At 36.0% G+C, this 21,134-nt stretch overlaps 1 protein-coding gene across 4 annotated transcripts in view; it reads left to right on the forward strand.

Annotated features, from left to right (window-relative positions):
- Nucleotides 1-2,700: 2,700 nt before the first annotated feature.
- The window catches only part of ZC2HC1A (zinc finger C2HC-type containing 1A), a 51,132-nt gene continuing 32,698 nt past the window's right edge, over nt 2,701-21,134 (forward strand). For all 4 annotated transcript variants that reach the window (XM_034668224.1, XM_034668226.1, XM_034668225.1 and 1 more), the window contains exons 1-4: nt 2,701-2,816; nt 12,121-12,194; nt 14,555-14,671; nt 20,317-20,458. In XM_034668224.1, coding sequence (XP_034524115.1) covers nt 2,801-2,816; nt 12,121-12,194; nt 14,555-14,671; nt 20,317-20,458 — 349 coding nt within the window. In that variant the 5' untranslated portion in view covers nt 2,701-2,800. The remainder of the gene's footprint in view (nt 2,817-12,120; nt 12,195-14,554; nt 14,672-20,316; nt 20,459-21,134) is intronic.

The raw sequence follows: 21,134 nt of genomic DNA on the forward strand, positions 1-21,134 counted from the left end.
GGTGAGGAAATCTTTATTTTGTATTCATCTATGAATGTAACCATCACCTAAAAAGATCACTTGGCAGCTAAAAAAAAAAAAATAGGAACGGATAAGGAACATAAGAGAAGGAACTGAGCTTCATTCATTTTAGTAACTGCCTAGTAATCATTTTTAGTAACTGGCTAGTAAAGAAATGGGCCTGAAATATAGTAGGAACTCAACAAATATTTGTTGAATGGATGCATCAGAAAAATGGAATAGAGCAAGAGGAAGTAAAGTCAGAAGAGAGCACCAAGACCAGACTCTCAGGCCAGGATGTAGGAGGCAGAGAATGGAATTTAGGAAGGCATATAAGAAACTACACTTTTTGCCCAGAGGTCAAGAGCAGGAAAAATGCTGCAGGAGCCAGGATAACTATAGCATAAAAGTGCTGAGAGCCTATTATCTGTACAGGAGATTAGCAGGCATGTTTTAAAGAATTAAGATTCACAGTAGTAATGCCTACCTAAGTATACCTTCAACAACATGTCTGAACATTTAGAATTATATTTGAGGCAACTTGAAGGCAAGGTGAGGAAGGAAAGTGAAGAGTCCCATGAAATTGCCATAGGTAAAATCAGACAGACCAGACTTTAAATCTAAATTACATTCACTAGTAGTATAAATATGACAAAAAACTAATCTGAGACATCTAGAAAATAAATATTTAATTCTGAAAAATGTAAAGTATAGTATCTACTCTGAGGAATTGTTCTGAAGATTAAATAAGTGAACATATGAAAAGGACCTAAAATACGCTTAACATGATTTTTAAAAATTGTATTATATCATTATTATTGTCTTATTGCTTTTGTTGTTACTATAGCTATTATGCATAATAGAGTATGTATTAGCCAGCTCAATCTTTGGCTTGACTTCAGTTCAAGAACTTGTAAAGTAAATTGCTTCTTTATTTTTGGGTTTTATTCCAAGTGTGGTTTTTTTCTTCCTTTGTGCTCTTTAAAAAGTCCTCCCCATCCACTCCCCCACAATTCTAGCTTTGTTTTAGCAGCACCAAGGAAAAAGGACCTTTTAGACCAGGGAGGCTAAGTGGCAGGTGGCTGTGGTCTGGCCAATAAGGCCTAGGATCTCAGATGTTATACGAACAGAAAAGTCAGAGCAGAACCATGGGCAGGAATAGAAACAGTCGTGGTTGAAGTTTTTCTTCACATGACTGTGTAAGAGATGAACCATACCACATTCAACTGTACTTGGATAACCTTCCCAACAAGAGGTGATGTCCCCCTCTAGTGTTTGTTTCTAGTTTATATAGTTGACCCTTGAAAAGTACAGGTTTGATTTGTGAGAGTCCACTTACATGTGGATTTTTTTTTTAAACACAGTACTGTAAATTATTTTCTCTTTCTTATGATTTTCCCAGTAACATTTTTTCTCTAGCTTACTTTAAGAGTATATAATACATATAATGTGCAAAATTGATTGTTTATGCTATTGGTAGGGCTTCCAGGCAACAACAGCCAATTAGCTAAGTTTTGGGGACTCAAGAGTTATAGCGGACTTTCCACTGTGCAGGTGGCAGCACCCCTAACCCCCATATTATTCAAGGGTCAACTGTAATACCTTCATTTGAGTGGGGAGTAGGAGGACCATTGCTTCCTAAAGGCTACTGCTTTGTAAGATACATACTTTTAACAGTAGACGAAGTTAAATATGATATGAAAACTCTGCAACTGAACAGATAAATGAAAAAAGTAATATAAGATTTGCTACAAAAATTACATTAATACCGATAATTTGCCAGTATATATACTAGAGTTAACAAATATGGTTTATCACCCTGCTAAATCAAACTTTCAAAGAAATTTAGTTCAGGTGAAATGTGTTAGACTGTTAAAAGTTTTAGCCAGTTTTGAAGTCACCTTCATCGCCACAAGGTTTTGACTCTGACAGAAATAGGCCTCATTCCGTAAGTTAGCTCCGCCCTTAAACTCCCTTATCAAACATAGTTTTGGTATTAGTTCATAAGTTATGAAGCCAGCAGACTATTTTAGTTAAAGGATGATTAAATATAGGGCCTGGGTAGGCCCAGAGTAGATGAAGATGAAGGGAGGGCTGGGTTTCACTTCTAATTTTCAGCCCAAACTTTTATGCTGAGAAAATTGTTTCCAAGTGTTTAGAGCAATCTCAGTTCTACAGTCCCAGACACAAAGTATGATTTCGGGGCGGGGGAGGGGGGAAGTGCCTTAACTCCTTAATCTGTGTGACTATGCACTCTAGGGAATACGCTCAGGTAACGTCATGTGACCAAATAGCGGAAAATGGAGAGTGCGCTGCATATTGGAGTGCACGGCCTGTGTTTGGTTTGCTTGCTAGCTTGGAGCCCTCAGAGAGGGAGAGACGAGGAGACAACTCCACTGACTCATCGAGGGACTGGTGAAGGGCTGCCCATGAGGTTCTGAGGCATTCTAAATGGAAGGATAGTGTGTGAGGGAATGAAGTGTGCAGTCAGTAGAACAAAGGCGTCGTTTAGCGACGGTACGCAACCTGAAGCGGTTTAGGCTTACCGGGGACAACGGGGAAAGCTCATAGTCGGGAGGTAGCGGTGAAGCTGCTGCAGGAGGCGCGCCTCCCCTGAGCCCCGCCCCTCCTGAGCCCCGCCCCGCTAGCGTCGGGCCAATGGGAGCCCGGGATATTAGCGGGTGGGAGGTGCGGCCGGGTTGCTACAGCCGGAGCTGGGCGGTGGCGGTGGTGGCGGTGGCGGCGGCGGCGGCGGTGGGTGCTGGGGCAGGAATCTCGGGGAGCCAGAGGCGGTGGCGCAATGGAGGGTCTGGAAGGTGAGGAGGTGAAGAGGTGCGGGCCGGGCGGTTAGAGCGGGCCTGGAGCAATCCGGGGTGCCCAGGACAGCCGGGCCGGGGAGGCGAGGGCTGCCCCCAAGCGGCGGACTGCGCCGCTCCTCCCGAGGCCCTGGCGGGCGGTAGCCTTACGGCCCCCAACACCGTGGAGCTAATAATCTTCAGGCTGCCCCGCCTCAGACAGTCCTCAGCCTGATACTCCCTTTGGCATCTGCCTGCAGGTCTCTTCTATCATCTTTTGGTCTTGCCTGACTCCTGAGTGTCCTTTTGGTAATCAGAGTCTCCGGCCAGATTTTATTTTTCTTGCAAAGTGGTGTCTTCATTAATGTCCATGGCCTCCCTGCTGCCAGTCTCTGCTGGGGCTCCGGGGTGTTTTCAGCCTCTAGGTCCTAACACTTTACTTGGCCAGTTTCCCTAGGTAACCGTTTTTCTATTTCTACCGCATCTTGTACCGGAGGGATGCCAAGAGCATCTCCCAAGGAAGAGTCACTGGCCAGCTTCAGAGCCGGGACAATAGATTAACAGAAGGATTTAAGAGCTTATTAATGACGACTCTGTAAGGAAGAGCCGGCATTGATTCCTTATCTTTGAGTTAATCCATGTGCTGTAACCATGACTCCAGATTTTGCTTTGTTCTCAATTCTTTCACTTCTCTATTATTTTTGTCCATTTTATCCTCTGTAATACAACATTTGCCTAAAAACACAAAGGAAGAAAAACAGCCAACATTGGCAACAACAGTTTCAAGGTTATTTTTCAAATTCTGGTTAATCCTTCTGAAGAAAGATCTTGTTGCCTTGGTTTAGCTTCCCGCCCTCCTTTTTACGTAGATTCAGGTGGAATTAAAAATAAACAGAGACATTGAGCCCTGTATTGTTGCATGCCAGTGAGCAAATTATTTCAGGTTGTGTTATGAAGTGAAAAGTATTAACTGGTAACTTTTTGCAGTTACCGAAGCATACCAAAAAAACAAATGTAATGATAAATATGATAGTTATTCATGCTTTTACTCTCATAGTAAACAGCTTGAGAATGGTAGATAAGAATTCTGATAATTTTCCGCTTGTGGGCAGCTGCAGTATACTGTGACAAATGAAGATCCTGCTCTTTGATCATTTAATTCATTTCAGGGAGATCATTAAGTTTACATGAAGTAGGAATTGTAATGATCGCACTCCTTACTTTCAAAATACTATTTTTTAGAGGACTCCTGAAGGCACCTTATTTTTTAAATAAATTTTAAAATATGTAGTGGTCTTGTAGCACAGTGGGTAGGATCATGGGTTCTGGAATTCTTGTGAAGTTATCATAACACACATAAAGTGCTTTAAAACAACTTTTCTGCAGATATTTATTATTTTATTTAACATTGTTATTAAGGCAAAGATCTTCACCTGGTTTTTCACTTATGTATGCTAAGCACCTAAAACAGTGTCTGACACAGAATAGGTACTTAATAAATATTTGTTCTTAGATGAATGACTTTGTCTATGATGGGCACCGTTGTAGGCCCTGGGGACATAGCAAAAAATAAAAAGTCAAAAGCCCTGCTCTCATTGAGTCTATGTTTTAGTGAACCTTGTATTTTATTTTATTTATTTTTTTTTTATTTTTTTTTTTTTAAAGATTTTATTTATTTATGACAGAGAGAGACAACCAGTGAGAGAGGGAACACAAGCAGGGGGAGTGGGAGAGGAAGAAGCAGGCTCATAGTGGAAGAGCCTGTCGTGGGGCTCGATCCCATAACGCCGGGATCACGCCCTGAGCTGAAGGCAGACGCGTAACCGCTGTGCCACCCAGGCGCCCCGAACCTTGTATTTTAGCAGTACTAAGGCATTACTATTGAAATCTTACTAAGAATGCTTTTAAAATATAATGAAAACCTAGTATAGTATTTAATTACATTGATGGAAAAATACATGTATTCTGATGTACTATGATATGTTATGAGGGGCATGTTTTATGGGCCCAGCTTGTGATGTATCACGGTAAACAGTACTTGCTCCTTACTTTTCCGGAGGGGGGGTTGTTTTTGTTTTTGTTTTTGTTTTAACAAAATGAGTTACTATCATTAACTATAATGTGTTTAGTTTTAATTAGGTTAGGTTAAAAATATATGAAATTGGGTTTTTTTTTGTAGGGCAAAACAATTGAATATTGGTAATTTCAGGTGGTTTAAACTAAAAAATAAAAACTCTGAGAGTTTCTGTTGAAGTTAGACAGTGTCTTTCTTTCTTTTTTCTTTTTTTCTAAAATCAGTCCTTGTTAGTTCACATTTTGCAAAGACCAAAAGTTTGAATCTTAAGGTTCCATTCATTAATTCATTCATCCGTTCTTTTGTTTAAAAACAGTGATAAATAAGATAAAGTTTTTCCCTTATTGGAAGTTAAAGTCTAGCGCTTTTTTTTTCTTTTTTTAAGATTTTATTTATCTTTTAGAAAGAGAAAGAGAGTAAGGTGGGGTAGGGCGGGGGAGAAGCAGACTTCCCACTGAGCAGGGAGCCAGATGCTGGGCTCCATCCCAGGACACCAGGATCATGACCTGAGCCAGAGGTAGACTCTTTAACCGACTTGGCCACCCAGGCACCCCTAAAGTCTAGCACTTTGAAGTGTCTAATAAATGTTATATTGCAGTGTCCAGTAGAAAATCTCCAGGAATTTGCTCACCATGTCATAGTAATTGAGCAAATATTGTACTGTTCGGTTTTGAGACCCATGTTTCTAGTTGAAACCAGTTACTGGACTAGTCTTGATTACAAAACCAGAAAATATATGGACCCCTAAAAAATTCTATTGAAGATTATCATACTCTTTTAAGAATTATTTGCATATAAAGCATGTACCAGTTATATTATTTTTGGTCTTCTGGGACTTTTCATGTTTCCTGGTCATTAAGAGATGAGGTATTAGGCAGAACATTGTATTTCAAAACTAAATATAAATATAAATTATCATGATTTTGTGTAATGTATACTGAGCACTTCTGTGTGTAATTCGTTTCACCTGTGTTCTGTGTGTAATTGGAGCAAAACCTTTCATTCGTTTTCACCTAACTCTTGTGCCCTGTAGGTAGGTATACTAAGGCAAGTAGACTTCTTAGTTCTAGACTTGGGAGAGTTCTAATCTCTCCTAAGTTTTTCATCCGTAAAATGGAGAGATGATAAACTTTAAGCAGATTTAATAATCTATTGTCATTTCTTTCATAACATGGTGATAAGTGGTTATTAATAGTTGTAAAAGAGATCTGGCTGCCCATTCCTTTTTTGGTTAGCAGATCTTAGTGTACTGCCTTCTGAAACTTCATTAGAAGTCTAATTGCTCTTCTCTAGTGTGCCCTATATTTAGTTGAAAGCATTCCTGTCCCATTAGGATTTCCTTTTTGTTTTGTTTTTCTCTGGTTCAAACACATGCTAGTTTACTGAATAATTCTTCATCTTTATTTATTTATCTAGTAGTCATTGTTTTTTGGTGCTGAGTTGGATGCTAGTTTATTTTAATAGCCAGTGTGTTGGAGAGGCTTATGTTTGGATCATTGTTTTGTTTCTTTTTAGCTCTATAATTTGGTAAATCTGAACTTCAGTTTCCTCAGCTATAAAAACTGGAGCTATTAAATACCAATCTACCTGAACTATATTAATATTAAATGATGTCACATATATAAAGCATTCAGCGAAGTGCCTAGTACATAGGAGGCCCCCTCAGTACTTATTTATTGGATGGGGAAACTCATAGGGAAATTGTGTTAGGAGCTTAGGAGTGATTCAGTATGGGTAAAACAGCATGCTTGGAAGGGACTGTGGGCAATCTTACTAGATGGCTATAGTAGCAGGATAGGCTGAAGAAAGGAGACTGGAAATACATATATGGGATGAGGATTTGAACTAAGTCACAGACAGCGGGAATTAAAAAGGGAGGATAGATTTAGAAGATATTTCTGAGGTAGGTGAGATATGACTGTTGCATATGAGAGAGAAAAAGAATCAAAGATAAAGGGCTGTCTAGCTTTGACTAAGGGGTAAAATTAATATTTTTAACCAAGAAGGAAGACCGAGTGTGGGAGAAGAGGTAACAAGTTTGGCCTTAGAAATGTGTTTGTACAGATTGGGGGCTATCTAATAGAAATGTCTCATGGTTACTTTTATTTTATTTTTTTTATTTTATTTTATTTTTTAAAAATATTTTATTTATTTATTCGATAGAGATAGAGACAGCCAGCGAGAGAGGGAACACAAGCAGGGGGAGTGGGAGAGGAAGAAGCAGGCTCATAGCGGAGGAGCCTAATGTGGGACTCGATCCTAGAACGCCGGGACCACGCCCTGAGCCGAAGGCAGACGCTTAACCACTGTGCCACCTAGGCGCCCCTCGTGGTTACTTTTAAATGTTTATATGGAGTTTTTAGCTTATAGTCATGACATGTAAGTGACAGCAAGTGGATGCATTCACCTAGGAAAGTTTTATGTAATAAAATGAGAAAAGTTTGGGGAAGAATTAATGCTTTGGGGTTGAGCAGGAAAGGAAATTGGAGTGGGAAGAAGTCTGTAAAGGGATTTAAAAATTATCAAGAAAAGAAAGTGATGAGAAACTAATATTTATTGAGTAGTGACTATGTGCCAGAAAAAGCCTGTAGCACCAGGTATACCTGGAGGTCTAAGTACTGTTCAGGTCAAACCCTGCTTAGCTTCTGAGATCTGAAAAACTTGGGCTTAGGAGGGAGAAGTGTCACTGAAGCCAAGAGAAAAGGCACTTTAAAGGTGGAAGGGATTGACCAGTACTGCCTCATGCTATAGAAAGGGCCAGTAGGATGAAGATTCAAAAGAGAGCTTTGGATTTGGCAATTATTATTATTATTATTATTAATTTTTTTTTTTTAAGTAGGCTCCATGCCCAACATGTGGCTTGAACTCATGACCCTGAGATCATGAGTCATACGCTCTACCAACTGAGCCAGCCAGGTGCTTCTGGATTTGGGAGTTAGATTCATGGTGGTTTCATTGTCTATTAAGACTCTTAAGGCCTCTACTCTTAAAAGTCTCCTCATTAAAGCAGCTTTCCCTGATCCTACCCACTTTCTGAATACCCTTACGCATAGCACTATGACTGTCTTCTTTCTTCTTACTCTACTCTTTCTACATTGCGCTTATCACCACCCGACGTTTTATGTATTTTTATTTTTTCTGTGTTAGAAGAGTAGAAGCTCTGTAAGATCATCACTGTTTGCTTACCTCATAGAACAGTTCCTGTCTCACGCTAAGTGCTCAACAAATACTTGGGAAATCAACAAATTGATCTATTTTAATGTAGTGTTTAGGCCTGATAAAGTTTGCCTATAGTTCAGATAGGAGGAGAAAGGGAGGTAGAGAGGAGTTAGTCAGTAAATGTAAGCCAGTGTTTCAAAAAAATGTGCTACTCAGGACATTAGCCCTAAATATCTCCTAGGGTCAGGATTTCTGTTCGGGAAATAATAATATACTACATCTCTTTTTTAAGACTGAGGAAGTTCTGTAAGAAAACCCATTCGTTTAATCTAGCATTTGCCAAGCATGTGACCATGGAACATGGGATTTGAGGGTGATTGGTGAAAGTGAAAATGACTAGTCAGGTTCATACTGAGTAGGAAGGAAAGTGCAACCAGGAATGGGTTATCAAGAAGATGCAAATCATTCTGAGATCAAGAAAGTGATTTAAAGAGAGGTAGAAGGTACATGGTCAGAGAAGGTGCTTGGGTATTTTAAGAGTTCAGGGGTGGACTGTTACTAAATTATTTTAGCAGTCATTTTTGTTGAACTGGAGTGATGGACTAAAGAGGAGTGGAGTGTGAAGGCTATGTGTTGAGTAGGTTAAGTGTGAATGTCGGAATGTTGAAATGTAGGATGAGCTGAAAGAGGAAAATCTTGTGAGATTAATTATTAGAGATTGTTGACCTGAAAATAATTAGATTTGAAAAGGATTGTTGGAAGAGGGTGGTAAAACAGATTGCTGTATGCTTCAAAATGAAGGTGTGTTTTAAAGGTTGGATTCAGATGAGCAGTGACCTGTAGTGAAGAAATAGACATGCTCCACAGAAGCCAGAACTGTTCTTAATTTCTAAGATTTCTTTTCTTTTGAAAATGTTCTTTCCTGTTTTTTAAATATATCCATTTTAGAATGTCATAACTATTTAGATAACAGCATATTATTTCACATCTGTATATATAATATATATGTAATAGTATTACATAAAAATACCATTTCAAGACTTATGGTGCAGGTTTTGAAGTTGCTAAATACAGTAATGCATAACAGAATCACCACTGTGTGTGAGATAAATTTTATAAGGAGAGGTTAGCTTCTGGAGAATTTTAGAATATTAAGGTACTTTACGTGGTTTTGTCCGTTAGTTTGAGTGCTGCTTTCAACAGTGCTTGCTCTCTGTTAAAGTAGTCGCCCCCTGCATATTGTCTCTACTATATTTTTATAAGCCTCACAATTTGCTAGCTTTTGCCACACGGGAGAGATTAGTGAAGTTTGCCTGCATGTGCTGGAGAGTAGTATTTACTTATTTCATTGGTTCTAAACCATTTTCATGTATAACATCTCAGATGGTCCCTTAAATTTTAAGGTAGATTGAGCAGCTAATATCTTCATTTAATGAATGTTAAACTGAGGCTGTTACATGATTAGTCATACATTTTCTTCTAATTCATGTAGTGAAGACTTTTCCAACAAGGAGAGAGACATCTTTTTCTTTGCTATAGTTCCTTGCAGATTCTCAATTCTGTATGGAGACAAATGGAAGTGATTTTCTCAGCATTCTGCATGCTACCTGAAGCACTCATTCCACAATCTGCAGTTGGTCAACTGGTTTAATCATCTTCATATATGACCAAATTTTTGTTTAATTTAATAGTAAGAGCGGTATGTTATCATGCATGTACTTTTCTTGCTAATTGGTCTTAAGGTAGATTTTATTAAATAAATACAGTATATTTATTATGGTGTATTAGAGATAGAAAGGGGCCATGTAGGTCATTTAACCTAACTTCCTTCCAGATTTTATACAAGAGGAAGCTGAACCTTAGTGAGATTAAATATCTCGCCCAGGGTGTTATAGTTCTATGTGATAGAGCTGGGACTTATGAGACAAATTTCAGTGCCTTTTTTGCTAAGCTGTCATGTCTTTTAATGAATACCATTACAACAAAATGTAGCTTTGTGACTCTGAATCTAAGCTGCTTATCGTGACCTTTTGGTAGAAGGGAGTGTTGACACTAACATACAAGCACATGTTATATTTTGTGAATTATAGGGCTATGCTGTATGACCAGCTAATATAAGATGGAGGAAATTATAAATTTATGTCTTTACTTATTTTGAATGAAGTAATGACTTAATTTTTTTCTTTTTTGAAATAATTGCTCTTAACTGCTTTCTCTTTAATGCTGTTTCCTCTTTTTAATGCCTTTTAGTGATATTTGCTGCTTTTCCTTTAAAGACAATTTGAACATATTTGATAACTTGTAGGAATTAATACCAAGAATTGGATTTTATTATATACTGTATTGTAGTTGCTATTACATTAAAAACTGGGAGATCATTTGGTTCTTAGATATAATAAAGAAGTAAATTATGTAGACTATTAGCTTTATAAGAACAATGACTGTGTTATTCTACCCTAGTGTAACTATTACTTGATATGAGTAAGCTCATATGAGCAAGTGCTAAGTGCCCAAGTAGGCACTCGCATTATTTCCAGGGGTTGAAAATATTTTTCTCAATAGTCAATTTTTTATAAAATTTTGCTTTGTCGTTTATTTAACTGAAATATACTTTAAAGCAAGTAAAATATGTGATACTCTTTAACATTTTGTATTGATGAATTTTAAAATTGCTTAGAATTTAAAGGAATATATGAAAATTGTAAATTAACAAGCTTAATAGATTGTTTCGTGTGACATCACTTTGACCATCATTATGAAGACATTCTTAATGTATGTTATAGATTCTATCCAGCAACTGCCTCAACTTTTTAGATAGTTAGTGAAATTAAGTCCCTGTAAATGAGGTTGCTCTCCCTAAATAACCTAACCTCTGGTATTGGAGACGAACAAATCAGTCAAATCTTTGGTTTTGTAGTGCGCACTGCTTAACTGCCACCATAGAAACATTGCCTCCATCTGAGATGACAGATAGTCACTATCTACCTTTAAAATAGGGCAGTGGAGTATTAAGAGAATGAGAGAACAAAACAGTTTTTCTGTTGCTGTTTGATTGTTGTATGCCCATCCATGTCTATTTTGATTATTTTATTAGTTTTCTTGAACTCACTATAATGCTTTGAAACACATTATATGAAGTCATAATTGTGCTTTTCTCATGAGTTTCTTTAGGTTATTTCTAAGACAGTGGCTTTCTATTTATCTTTCATGTGATAAAATAATTTTATCGGTAAAATATTCAGCAGAAAATATGTTTAAGTTATATAGGTTCAAGTATAATTTTCAGAAGATTACAGGTATGGAAATAAATTAAGTTTGCTAATTGGGTAGATAATAAAATGACAAATTGACTCAGCTATGTAGAATTCCAAAGAATGTAGTTGTTTCTTTTACAACAATTTAGTAACAAAATGTGTTGTATGAAAATGTATGATAGGTGCATTAAGTTTTGATTGAGTAAAAGTTTCAGCTACTTGTCCCTTATTTAGTGAATTGTGCCATAGGACAGAATATCTCAGTTTGCTGGTCCATTGAATCCTTATATAATTTTATATGTATAAAATAATGAACAATTCATTTAACAAAGGTAGCATAGTAATGCTTTCATTAAAGCGTTATACTTCCTATTGTCTGCTGTTAAACAAAAGAGGATTCTTTTTATCCTAGAATCCTTAGATCATCTCAGGAAGCCATCTCACTGATCATCAGAGTTATATCTTAATGCTTTGAAGATTAATAGTATATAATATTAGCCTTAAGGTAAACTTGGTTTTTAAAGTTTGGTAATTTACAGTAGAGAGAGGCTATAAGTTCAGAGAATATAACAAATTGGTTTGGTTAAAATTAAAGAAAACAAGGTATTTCCAAAAATACCAGTTTGGTGATACTTAGATCATGACTTCAGTATTTGGCATGTCCTTTTTAACCACCGATAGCTCTAAGTCTTGTGCCTATTTTAATCAATAATATTGCTTATTCCAAAATGAAACAAGACATTTTCCACAAGAACTGACAACTTACATATGAAGACATTAAAATTTGGAAGTTTCACAATTTGAGCAAAGAATTTATTGATTAAATTTTCTGTTTTAGAAAATGGGAGTGTCCAAGTGGGAGAGTTGTTACCTTGCAAGATTTGTGGAAGAACGTTCTTTCCAGTGGCATTAGTGAGTACCTTTTTCCTTTGGATTATGATAGATTGTAATCATTCGATACTTCAGGACAACTCTCATGGAAGGAGCTTCTGTGGAATAATTTAAAGAGATACTGGCCAGTGTTTTTGTTCAAGAGTATCAGTTCCATCTATCTCTTTCTTCTAGAGTGGTGTCTTTCCTTCAGGGTTCGATTGGTCTTCAGAACTACTCTGTTAAAGTGTTTCTCTGTGGGAATATTAACAAAAAGAAAACAAAAACTCAGAAATGCATAATAATGTATTTAAAGATAAAGAATGATATGTGTCTGGGATTTGCTTTTAAAGTACCTCAGGAAAAAAAGCTGGGATAGATGACAAGATTGCTAAATTGTTGATAATTGTTGCTGAGTAAATGGGAGTTCATGACAGTATTCTCTTAATTCTTATGTGTATTTGAAATATTTGAAGAAAAATTGTTTTCAGTTAAAAGTGTACCTAAAATATAATTATGCATTCCTTAGATACTTTTATTTAGTAACACATATAGAAGCACTTTTAATTGATTTTAATATAAAATAGCCAACTAGAGAGTAAGGGAAGAAAATCCCTATATACCTAAAATATTTTATTTTTACTTTAAATATAAACATACATTTTTTAATATTTTGATGTAGAATAAAGACTTTTCTCTGAATATGTATCTGCTGATTAGAGTTCTGCCACAATCCAGAATGCGTATTAGTATTTCCAGTTTGTTTCTTTTTTTTTTTTTTTTTTTTAAAGATTTTTTATTTATTTATTAGACAGAGATAGAGACAGCCAGCAAGAGAGGGAACACAAGCAGGGGGAGTGGGAGAGGAAGAAGCAGGCTCATAGCTGAGGAGCCTGACGTGGGGCTCGATCCCATAACGCCGGGATCACGCCCTGAGCTGAAGGCAGATGCTTAACCGCTGTGCCACCCAGGCGCCCCTCCAGTTTGTTTCTTAAAAGCAAAGCAAGGATTTAATGATCCAAAATGCCTGTTGGACTATCGACTTCTTTTAAAGAATGACAGCTTTTTCGCCTTTGTCCTTAAAAAATGTCTTGCCCACACTTAACTTGGTGATTTTGTTTGTTTGTTTGTTTTTGTATCCAACTCACTGTTTTTCAAACCATTTCCAAAGCATTCAGCTCAGTTTACCTAGGGTAAAAAAATGCCTTCTTTTGCCCTTATTTATTTAATGTTTAATTAAATAATGTAATCACTATACAACTACAATTTACATAATATATCAGATTTGGGAACAAGTACTACGTACTTTTGACACAACTCAGTTTTAGAACAGACATCTATTAGAAAGTTGCCTGTTAGCCATACTTTTATATTTTTTCATATTTAAGAGATTTTTATTGTAATAGCTATAATTATAGTACTTGCTTTTTAAAGTGAAAACTGAAAACAAGTATGTAAAACAATTGATTTCTAACTGTGTACTGAAAATGTAAGAGGTTGCATGATATCAAACCAACCAGTTCTGAGGTTTCCTCTTTTCTTAGATAAAGTTTAACATTCTAGCTTGTTCAATGTTTATCAAAATACAAAAGAAAAAAAGTGCATATAGTGCACTTATGTCATCCATTAACATGTTTCACTTGGGAGAGGGAGAATGATTATTTATCCAGGAGGTTAACTGGGGGTCAGTTATGAGAGCGTCCATTGTAATGTCTTAAAATGAATACATGAATGATTGAATGAACGAGTTGGCAGCCATAATAATAATAATAAAAAAAAAAACTATAGAAGTGGAATGCTAGATAGCTCAAGAAGAATTGTGGGTAAAAAAAGGTAAACTTGTTCCAGGAGGGAAGAAAGATTTGATTGTAGAAGAAGGACACAAATCAGACCACCAAGTCCTATTATTTTGTGTTAACTTTATGGTAACATATTACTGTTTATGTTAATAACTTTAGTAACCCAGACTACAACTATTGTATTAACTTTTGTAATCCTTACACTAATGCAGTCTCTGTTTACATTCTTTTTCCAGTATCTATTTTCATGTATTTAGTAATGAAGGTAATTCTTTTTTTTTACTCAAATAACTTTGACTTGGTTTTATTATTTTCCTTATTCTTAGCAGTGTGAAAACTGGAATATTCAATAACTCTTATTAAATTTTGAAAGAGTATTTATCTATACTTTCTTGTATATAGTATTCATACTTTCTTGAGGATAACTTATATCATGCATTATATATACTTTCTAACAATTTTAGTTAAAGCTAAATGTGTCTTATGTATTATTATTATTTCATTCTCTAGTTTTTAAATTCGTCTCAAATGACAATTTGAAGTTTTATAGACTTCCTTTCTGTAGAAAAGAAAATGATACATTGCATTTCTTTATCTTAACAGAAAAAGCATGGACCAATTTGCCAGAAAACTGCCACTAAAAAACGGAAGACTTTTGATTCAAGCAGACAAAGAGCTGAAGGAACTGATATTCCAACAGTAAAGCCTCTTAAACCTAGGGTAATTACTTAGCTTTTTCAATAGTATGAACTTTGCTGTTATATATACTGAAAAAATTTTAATTATCTGTTGTGCTAAGATTGAAGAATAATAAGAATTCTGCTTTGTGTTTTCAGTTTAGAAATGATCAGAAACGTGTTTATTTTAAACTTCTAAAGGGAAACCAAACTGCTGTCTTAAAACCTATAACAATGAGGTTTTTGTAGCATTGGATAGCCAATTGCTTAGATGTAGGCTGGGAATAATTAAAAAGTCCTCGCATGTTCTTTTTAAGTCATTGTGAATTATTTGCAGCATAATTTAAGTGCAGTGTATAAGTTTAAGCCTTTTATCAGTAGTATAGTCCCTATATACAAAAGCAAAGCTATAATTTATAGATACCTTAGCATAATAGATATTGATTGTCTTGATTGATTATCTGTAATTGTGATCTTATGCTTTCTGGGGAAGTTTGATCAGTTACTCAACTATCCATGTATAGCCGTTGTCAGTTTATTTTCTTTGAAAGCAGTGATTCACCTTTAATAATCTCTCTTTAATACTACCTGTGATGTGTTATATTGCTAAGAATAAAGCACATACATACTTTATTCAACATAGTTTTAAAGAGTTAGTTCAGTGAAATAGTTAAAATTTGAGTACCTCATTGAATCGGTTTTTGAAATAAACCCTCCTTCAGTGATAAAAACTTCTCCCAGTGCTACAGGAAAACATTTCCCTGTGGGGCAATTAATCTTACTAATAAAATCATTTGATAATAGAAAAGTCAAATGTTCATCTTTTTTTTCAGTCTCTGTATAAGTGAAAGATGGTGAAATTTGAATAATGTACATAAACCATTATTTGATATTTTTCTTAGTATATCTGCCAGATATATGATTATACTGGCTTTAATTAGCTAAGAGATAAACTACTGAAATTTTTTAGACAGTGTAATATAGTGAGTATGAAAATGAAAGCTGGCTCAAGAGTCAGACTGCCTGGATATAACCTTACTCTGTTACTTACCATGCTGTGTTGGGCAAGTTACTTAATCTGTACATCTCTTTATCTGTAAAATGGTGATAGTAATGGTATTATCTGTCTTGTGGGGTTCTTATGAGGATTACATTGAATTTATCCCTAGTGATCTCTCAATAAATGTTGGTTATCCTATTTTTTAAAAGATTTATTTATTATTAGAGAGTGTGTGCATGAGCAGGGGTAGGGGCAGAGGGAGAAGGAGAGAAAATCTCAGGCAGACTCTGTGCTGAGCGTAGAGTCTGAGGGGAAGGGAGCTCAATCCCACAACCCTGAGATCATGACCTGGGCTGAAATCAGGACTCGGACACTTAACCCACTAAGCCACCCAGGTGCCTCTATCCTATTTCTTTTTAAGGGATAGGATTTCTAATAGTGAAAAAATTCATCTTCAGATAAAAGCAAAGTAAAGACCATTGCTTTACATGAAGTAGTTTAATTTCTTGGTACTTAAAAGTGTGGTTCATAGGGCAGTAATATCAGCACTACTTGGGAACTTGTTAGAAATGCGAAATCTCAGGTCCCACCCAGAAATACTGAGTTAGCATCTACATTTTAACGAAATCCTTGAGAGAGTCATATGCACCTTAAAGTTTGAAAAGCTGTGTATTAGAAGATTTTGTTTTAAAAGATTTTATTTGTCAGAGAGAGCGAGCACAAGCAGGGGGAGCGGCAGGTGGAGGGAGAAGCACACTCCCCACTGAGCAAGGAGCCTAACGTGGGACTCAATCCCAAGACCCTGGGATCATAACCTGAGCCAAAGGCAGACGCTGAACCGACACTTAACCAACTGAGCCACCCAGGCGTCCCAAACGCTTATTTATTTTTATTTTTTAATTTTTTTAGATTTTATTTATTTTTTTGAGAGAGAGAGTGACTGAGAGAGAGAGAGAGAGCGCGCATTGGCAGGGGGAGGAGCAGAGGGAGAGGGAAAAGCAGACTCCCTGCTGAGTAGGGAGCCTGACTCGGGGCTTTACCTGGGGAGTAAGCCAAAGGCAGACACTTAACCGACTGATTCACCCAGGCGCCCCTGTATTAGAAAATTTTAACATCATAGTGCAGTTTTCTCTGTCATTATCTGTATCAAAGAAATCCTACAAAATCATAAGCAGAGTGGAGTAAAGCAGATGCAAACTCCATTTTGGGGAAAAGTAAAGGCAGGCCTAATCCACAGAGTACAAAATATATGTAAGGGCTGCCCGAAGCAACTGAGTTCCAGAAGAACCTACCCACAGAGGAAGTGCAGAAAGTTGCTGAGGGACCCATGGCCCAGAATGGGAACCCATCACCTTAAAGGTGGAGGGTCTCCTTGGCTTAAAGGTGACTCCTTAAATGTGAGGGGTCTAATCAGGAAGTGTATATCCCTTGTTTACTACAACCAACGTAGGAACTGGGGTGAGTATAGAAACTTGGATAGCCAGGAACTGGAATGAGCCTGGCTGAAATTGGGCAAAAACCAGGAAGGTCGAAGTAGGGAGATAAGGCACAGAGAGTTGGAGGGGTCCAATGGCAGAAGCTCTCCAAAAGCACTAATGAAAAGAAAATACCCTTTCTGAAGGTAAGGGGCCCATCTAAAAGGCTAGGTACTTTTCTTTTTTTTTGAAGTGGTTACTGTGGTTACTGAGGGAAGCATGGCTGGCAGCAGGAGCCTTCCTGGACCCAGGTTGTTCTAGAGAAGTATGAGAGGTGTGTCCATGTAATCACAGGCCTTATTTGCATCCGTATCTGGTACAACAGAGAAGATGGCTAGCTGTCGGTTTCTGTAGCCTGGAAGGGGACTGTGGACCTCTCCTTCTCCCCAGAACCTCTTGTAAATACCAGGAAAACCTAATTCATCCAATGATGAGTAATAAAAAACATTAATTTAGCATTGACACAAGGATGCTGTGAGAAGAAAGGTAGATGAGAGCAGTAAAACTTACCAGTAGATGAGTTATACTTACAGAGCAGATGAATGTTGTGATCAGACTTTTTACCATAAAATAAGGAACTTTCAAGAATCAGTCATATTCAACATCTGAATTTGCTTGTATTTAGTTAAGATTTTGTATCTATATTTATGAGAGAGGTAAGTTTGTAATATTTCTTCTTATCATACTTTTGTTGCTCTCATAAGACTAGTTAGAAAGTTGTTCTTGGGGCACCTGGGTGGCTCAGTGAGTGAAGCATCTGCCTTTGGCTCAGGTCATGATCCCAGGGTCCTGGGATCAAGCCCAGTGTCAGGTTCCCTGCTCAGCGGGGAGCCTGCTTCTCCCTCTCCCTCTGCTGCTCCCCCTGCTGTGTTCTCTCTCTCTCCCTCTCTCTCTCTCTCAAATAAATAAAATCTTAAAAAAAAAAAAAAGTTCTCGGTTTTTTGGGGAAGAGTTTTCACAAGATTGATGCATTTCTTCCCTAAATGTCTGCAAGAATTCAACAGTAAAGCCATCTAGGCCAATTTTCTTTAGGTTTTTAAATAATAGATTCATTTAAAAAAATAAATATAAGACTGTTGTGATTTTGTTTCTTCTGGTATCTGTTTTGTGGTGTTTGTCAAGGATATTGTCCACTTAATGTTGTCAGATTCATTAGCATGAAGATCCATTATAGTGTCTTTTTTCCTCATGTTTGTAAGAACTGTATCGTGTACTATTTTTCATCCCTTTGTATTTTGTGTTTTCTTTTTTCCCCTTATTTGCCCTGCCTTATTAGTGTTTTTAAAGAATCATCTTTTGATTTTGCTGATTCAATGTATATTCTTGATTTAAAAAATAAAGACATAATGAGGATAGTTGGGTATTTCAACAATATGACAAAATAAAATGCTCCTGTATGGTAGCACAGGAGCCAGCATTATGTATAGTGGAAGGATACTTAGAGGTAGCTATTAAAGACAAGAACAAGATTAAGCTCCAACCAGTGTAGTAATTGCTGTAACTAATACATTAGATATTAGATGCATAGGGATTTGAAAAGAGGAGGTAAAGGTATCATTATTAGGAGATGATATACCTGGAAAACCCAAGAGAATCAACTGCTAAATTATCAAAAGCAATAAGAAAAGCCAGTGAAATAATGAGATATAATGCTAATATACAGAAATTACTAGGTTTCATATTTCAACAAACACCTTGAAACATAAAAAAGAAGAAAAGACTCTATAAAAGAACAACACAAAATAAAAAATATTTAGGAATAAACCTTTTAAAGGTATAAGATTTCCACAAAGAATACTTAAAAAAATGGAAAGACACAAATGCTTCTTCAAATGAAAATATTATCTCATGTTTTTGGATAGGTAGATTAAACAAAATAAAGATATTAAGTTCCTTAAGTTTTTTATGAATATAATGTTTAAGTTTTCTGGTTAAAATATATTTTAAAAAATTAGACAAGCTTATTCTAAAGTTGATATGAAAAAATGTACGTACAAGAATAACCAGAAAAGATTGAAAAAGAAGCAACATGAAGTAAGGTTATCCTGTCAGATATTAAAATATTATTATAAAGTCTCAATATTTAAAACACTGGTACTAACACAAGGATAGTCAGAACAGTGGAAGAGAAGAGAAAGTTCAGAAACAGGTCCAAATACAAAAGAGAATATGATAAAGATGTTGACAGTTCAGTGGGGAGCAAAGTCAATAAAGGATCCTGAGACAGCTGCATAGTCATGTTAAAAACAAAAAATAAAGTTGAATCTATGTGTCACACTATAACTCATGATAAGTTCCAAATGAATGCAAAATTTACAATTTTTAAATGAAACCATGAAAATTCAGGGGGAAAACATGGAAAATTCCATTTTACCTTGGTGTGAGATTGGACCTTGCTAACAGTGACTGCAAATCTAGAGACCATAGAAGAAACAAGTATATTAAACTATATTTTAAAAATAATTCTTCATGTCTGAAGAACCTTAGACAAGATCATAAGATAGCCATACTGTAGCAGAGGGCTGAGGCTAGTCTCCTATAAAGAGTTAACTAGAAACTGTTAAAATTAAGACCAGTAACCAACAGGTAAGTTGACCAGGCACATTAACAGCTCACAAAAAAGGCAATGCAAATGATTCTTAATGATATAAAAAGATTCTCAACTCATTATAAGAGAAAAGCCAGTTAAAACCAGAGAGAACTATTTTTTACCTCTCCAGTCAGTTAAAAAGCCAAGTTTAACATACTCTATTGGAGAAAGTGTAGTAAAATAGGGAAATTACACTGTTAGTGGGAACTTAAATGGATGTAATACCTATAGAAGTTTAATTTAGCAGCATTTATCACAATTATAATTGCATTTTAAAAATCACATATAATGCAATTATATGAAGTTTCTTTTTAAAATTATTAATTTTAAGGATAGTAATTTAAGAACTCCTTAAATTTAACATTTAAAACGATATAGCATTTCCTCAAGTTTTATTTCAATTAATTTTTTTAAAGATTTTATTTATTTATTTATTTGAGATACAGAGAGCACGAGCAATAGGGAGAGGGAGAAGCAGGCTCCCCACAGCAGGGAGCCCAACCCAGGACCTTGGGATCATGACCTGAGTCAAAGGCAGATGCTTACTGACTGAACCACTGAGGCGCCCCATTTCAGTTTTTTAAAAAATGTTTTGAAATGGGCTCTTCTTTATTTGTTTGTAGCCTGAACCACCAAAGAAACCATCTAATTGGAGAAGAAAACACGAAGAGTTCATTGCCACCATAAGAGCAGCTAAAGGCCTTGATCAGGCACTTAAAGAGGGTGGAAAACTTCCTCCTCCTCCTCCACCTTCTTATGATCCTGGTATGTAGAATATTGTTGACAGAAATCTTCATATGGAGAGAAAATATTGATAGAAGTTTTATTAATTTTAAGTTGTTAATAAAATTAATTTATAGTAACAGAAACTGATGACACATAATCTTTAAAAGTTTAACTAGAAAATAATGATGCTAATCCAGGCATTTAGGCTTATAAAGACACATTGGTGTTGAACATAGAAATACATTATCTTTTTATCTCAGTACTGTTATTTAAACATAAAACATTATAATATAATTTGAAAAATTATTGTAGTAGTAATAAAAAAAAGAAAAGAAAAAAAGAAATTATTGGGGAATTATTTGAAGAAGCTCACTATCATTTGAAATGTAGTCATTTGGTAAGATTCAGATTGTTATGTTGCCTAGTTCTTTGGTATCTTCTCATTTGGGAAGGAAGAAAAAGGATAATATTGTTTCTAAGAGGTATGTGTTCATGTGGGGAAACCACCATATAGAGGACTTGCCTAAATTATGCTTTAAATTCATGTGTTAATATAGTTTCTTTATTAGGTGGATAAAAGCTGCTTATTTGTTACCAAAAGCAAGGCAAGGATGCTGAAAACCCAATATGAGATACTGAGATACTGAAAGATTTAAAATATGCGCAATTGACAATTTGACATTGGCTAGTAGAGTACTTTAAAGAAGTAGTTGTT

The sequence above is a fragment of the Ailuropoda melanoleuca genome, chromosome 9 (genome assembly GCF_002007445.2).
Source record: "Ailuropoda melanoleuca isolate Jingjing chromosome 9, ASM200744v2, whole genome shotgun sequence".
In the NCBI taxonomy this organism is placed as follows: Eukaryota; Metazoa; Chordata; class Mammalia; order Carnivora; family Ursidae; genus Ailuropoda; species Ailuropoda melanoleuca.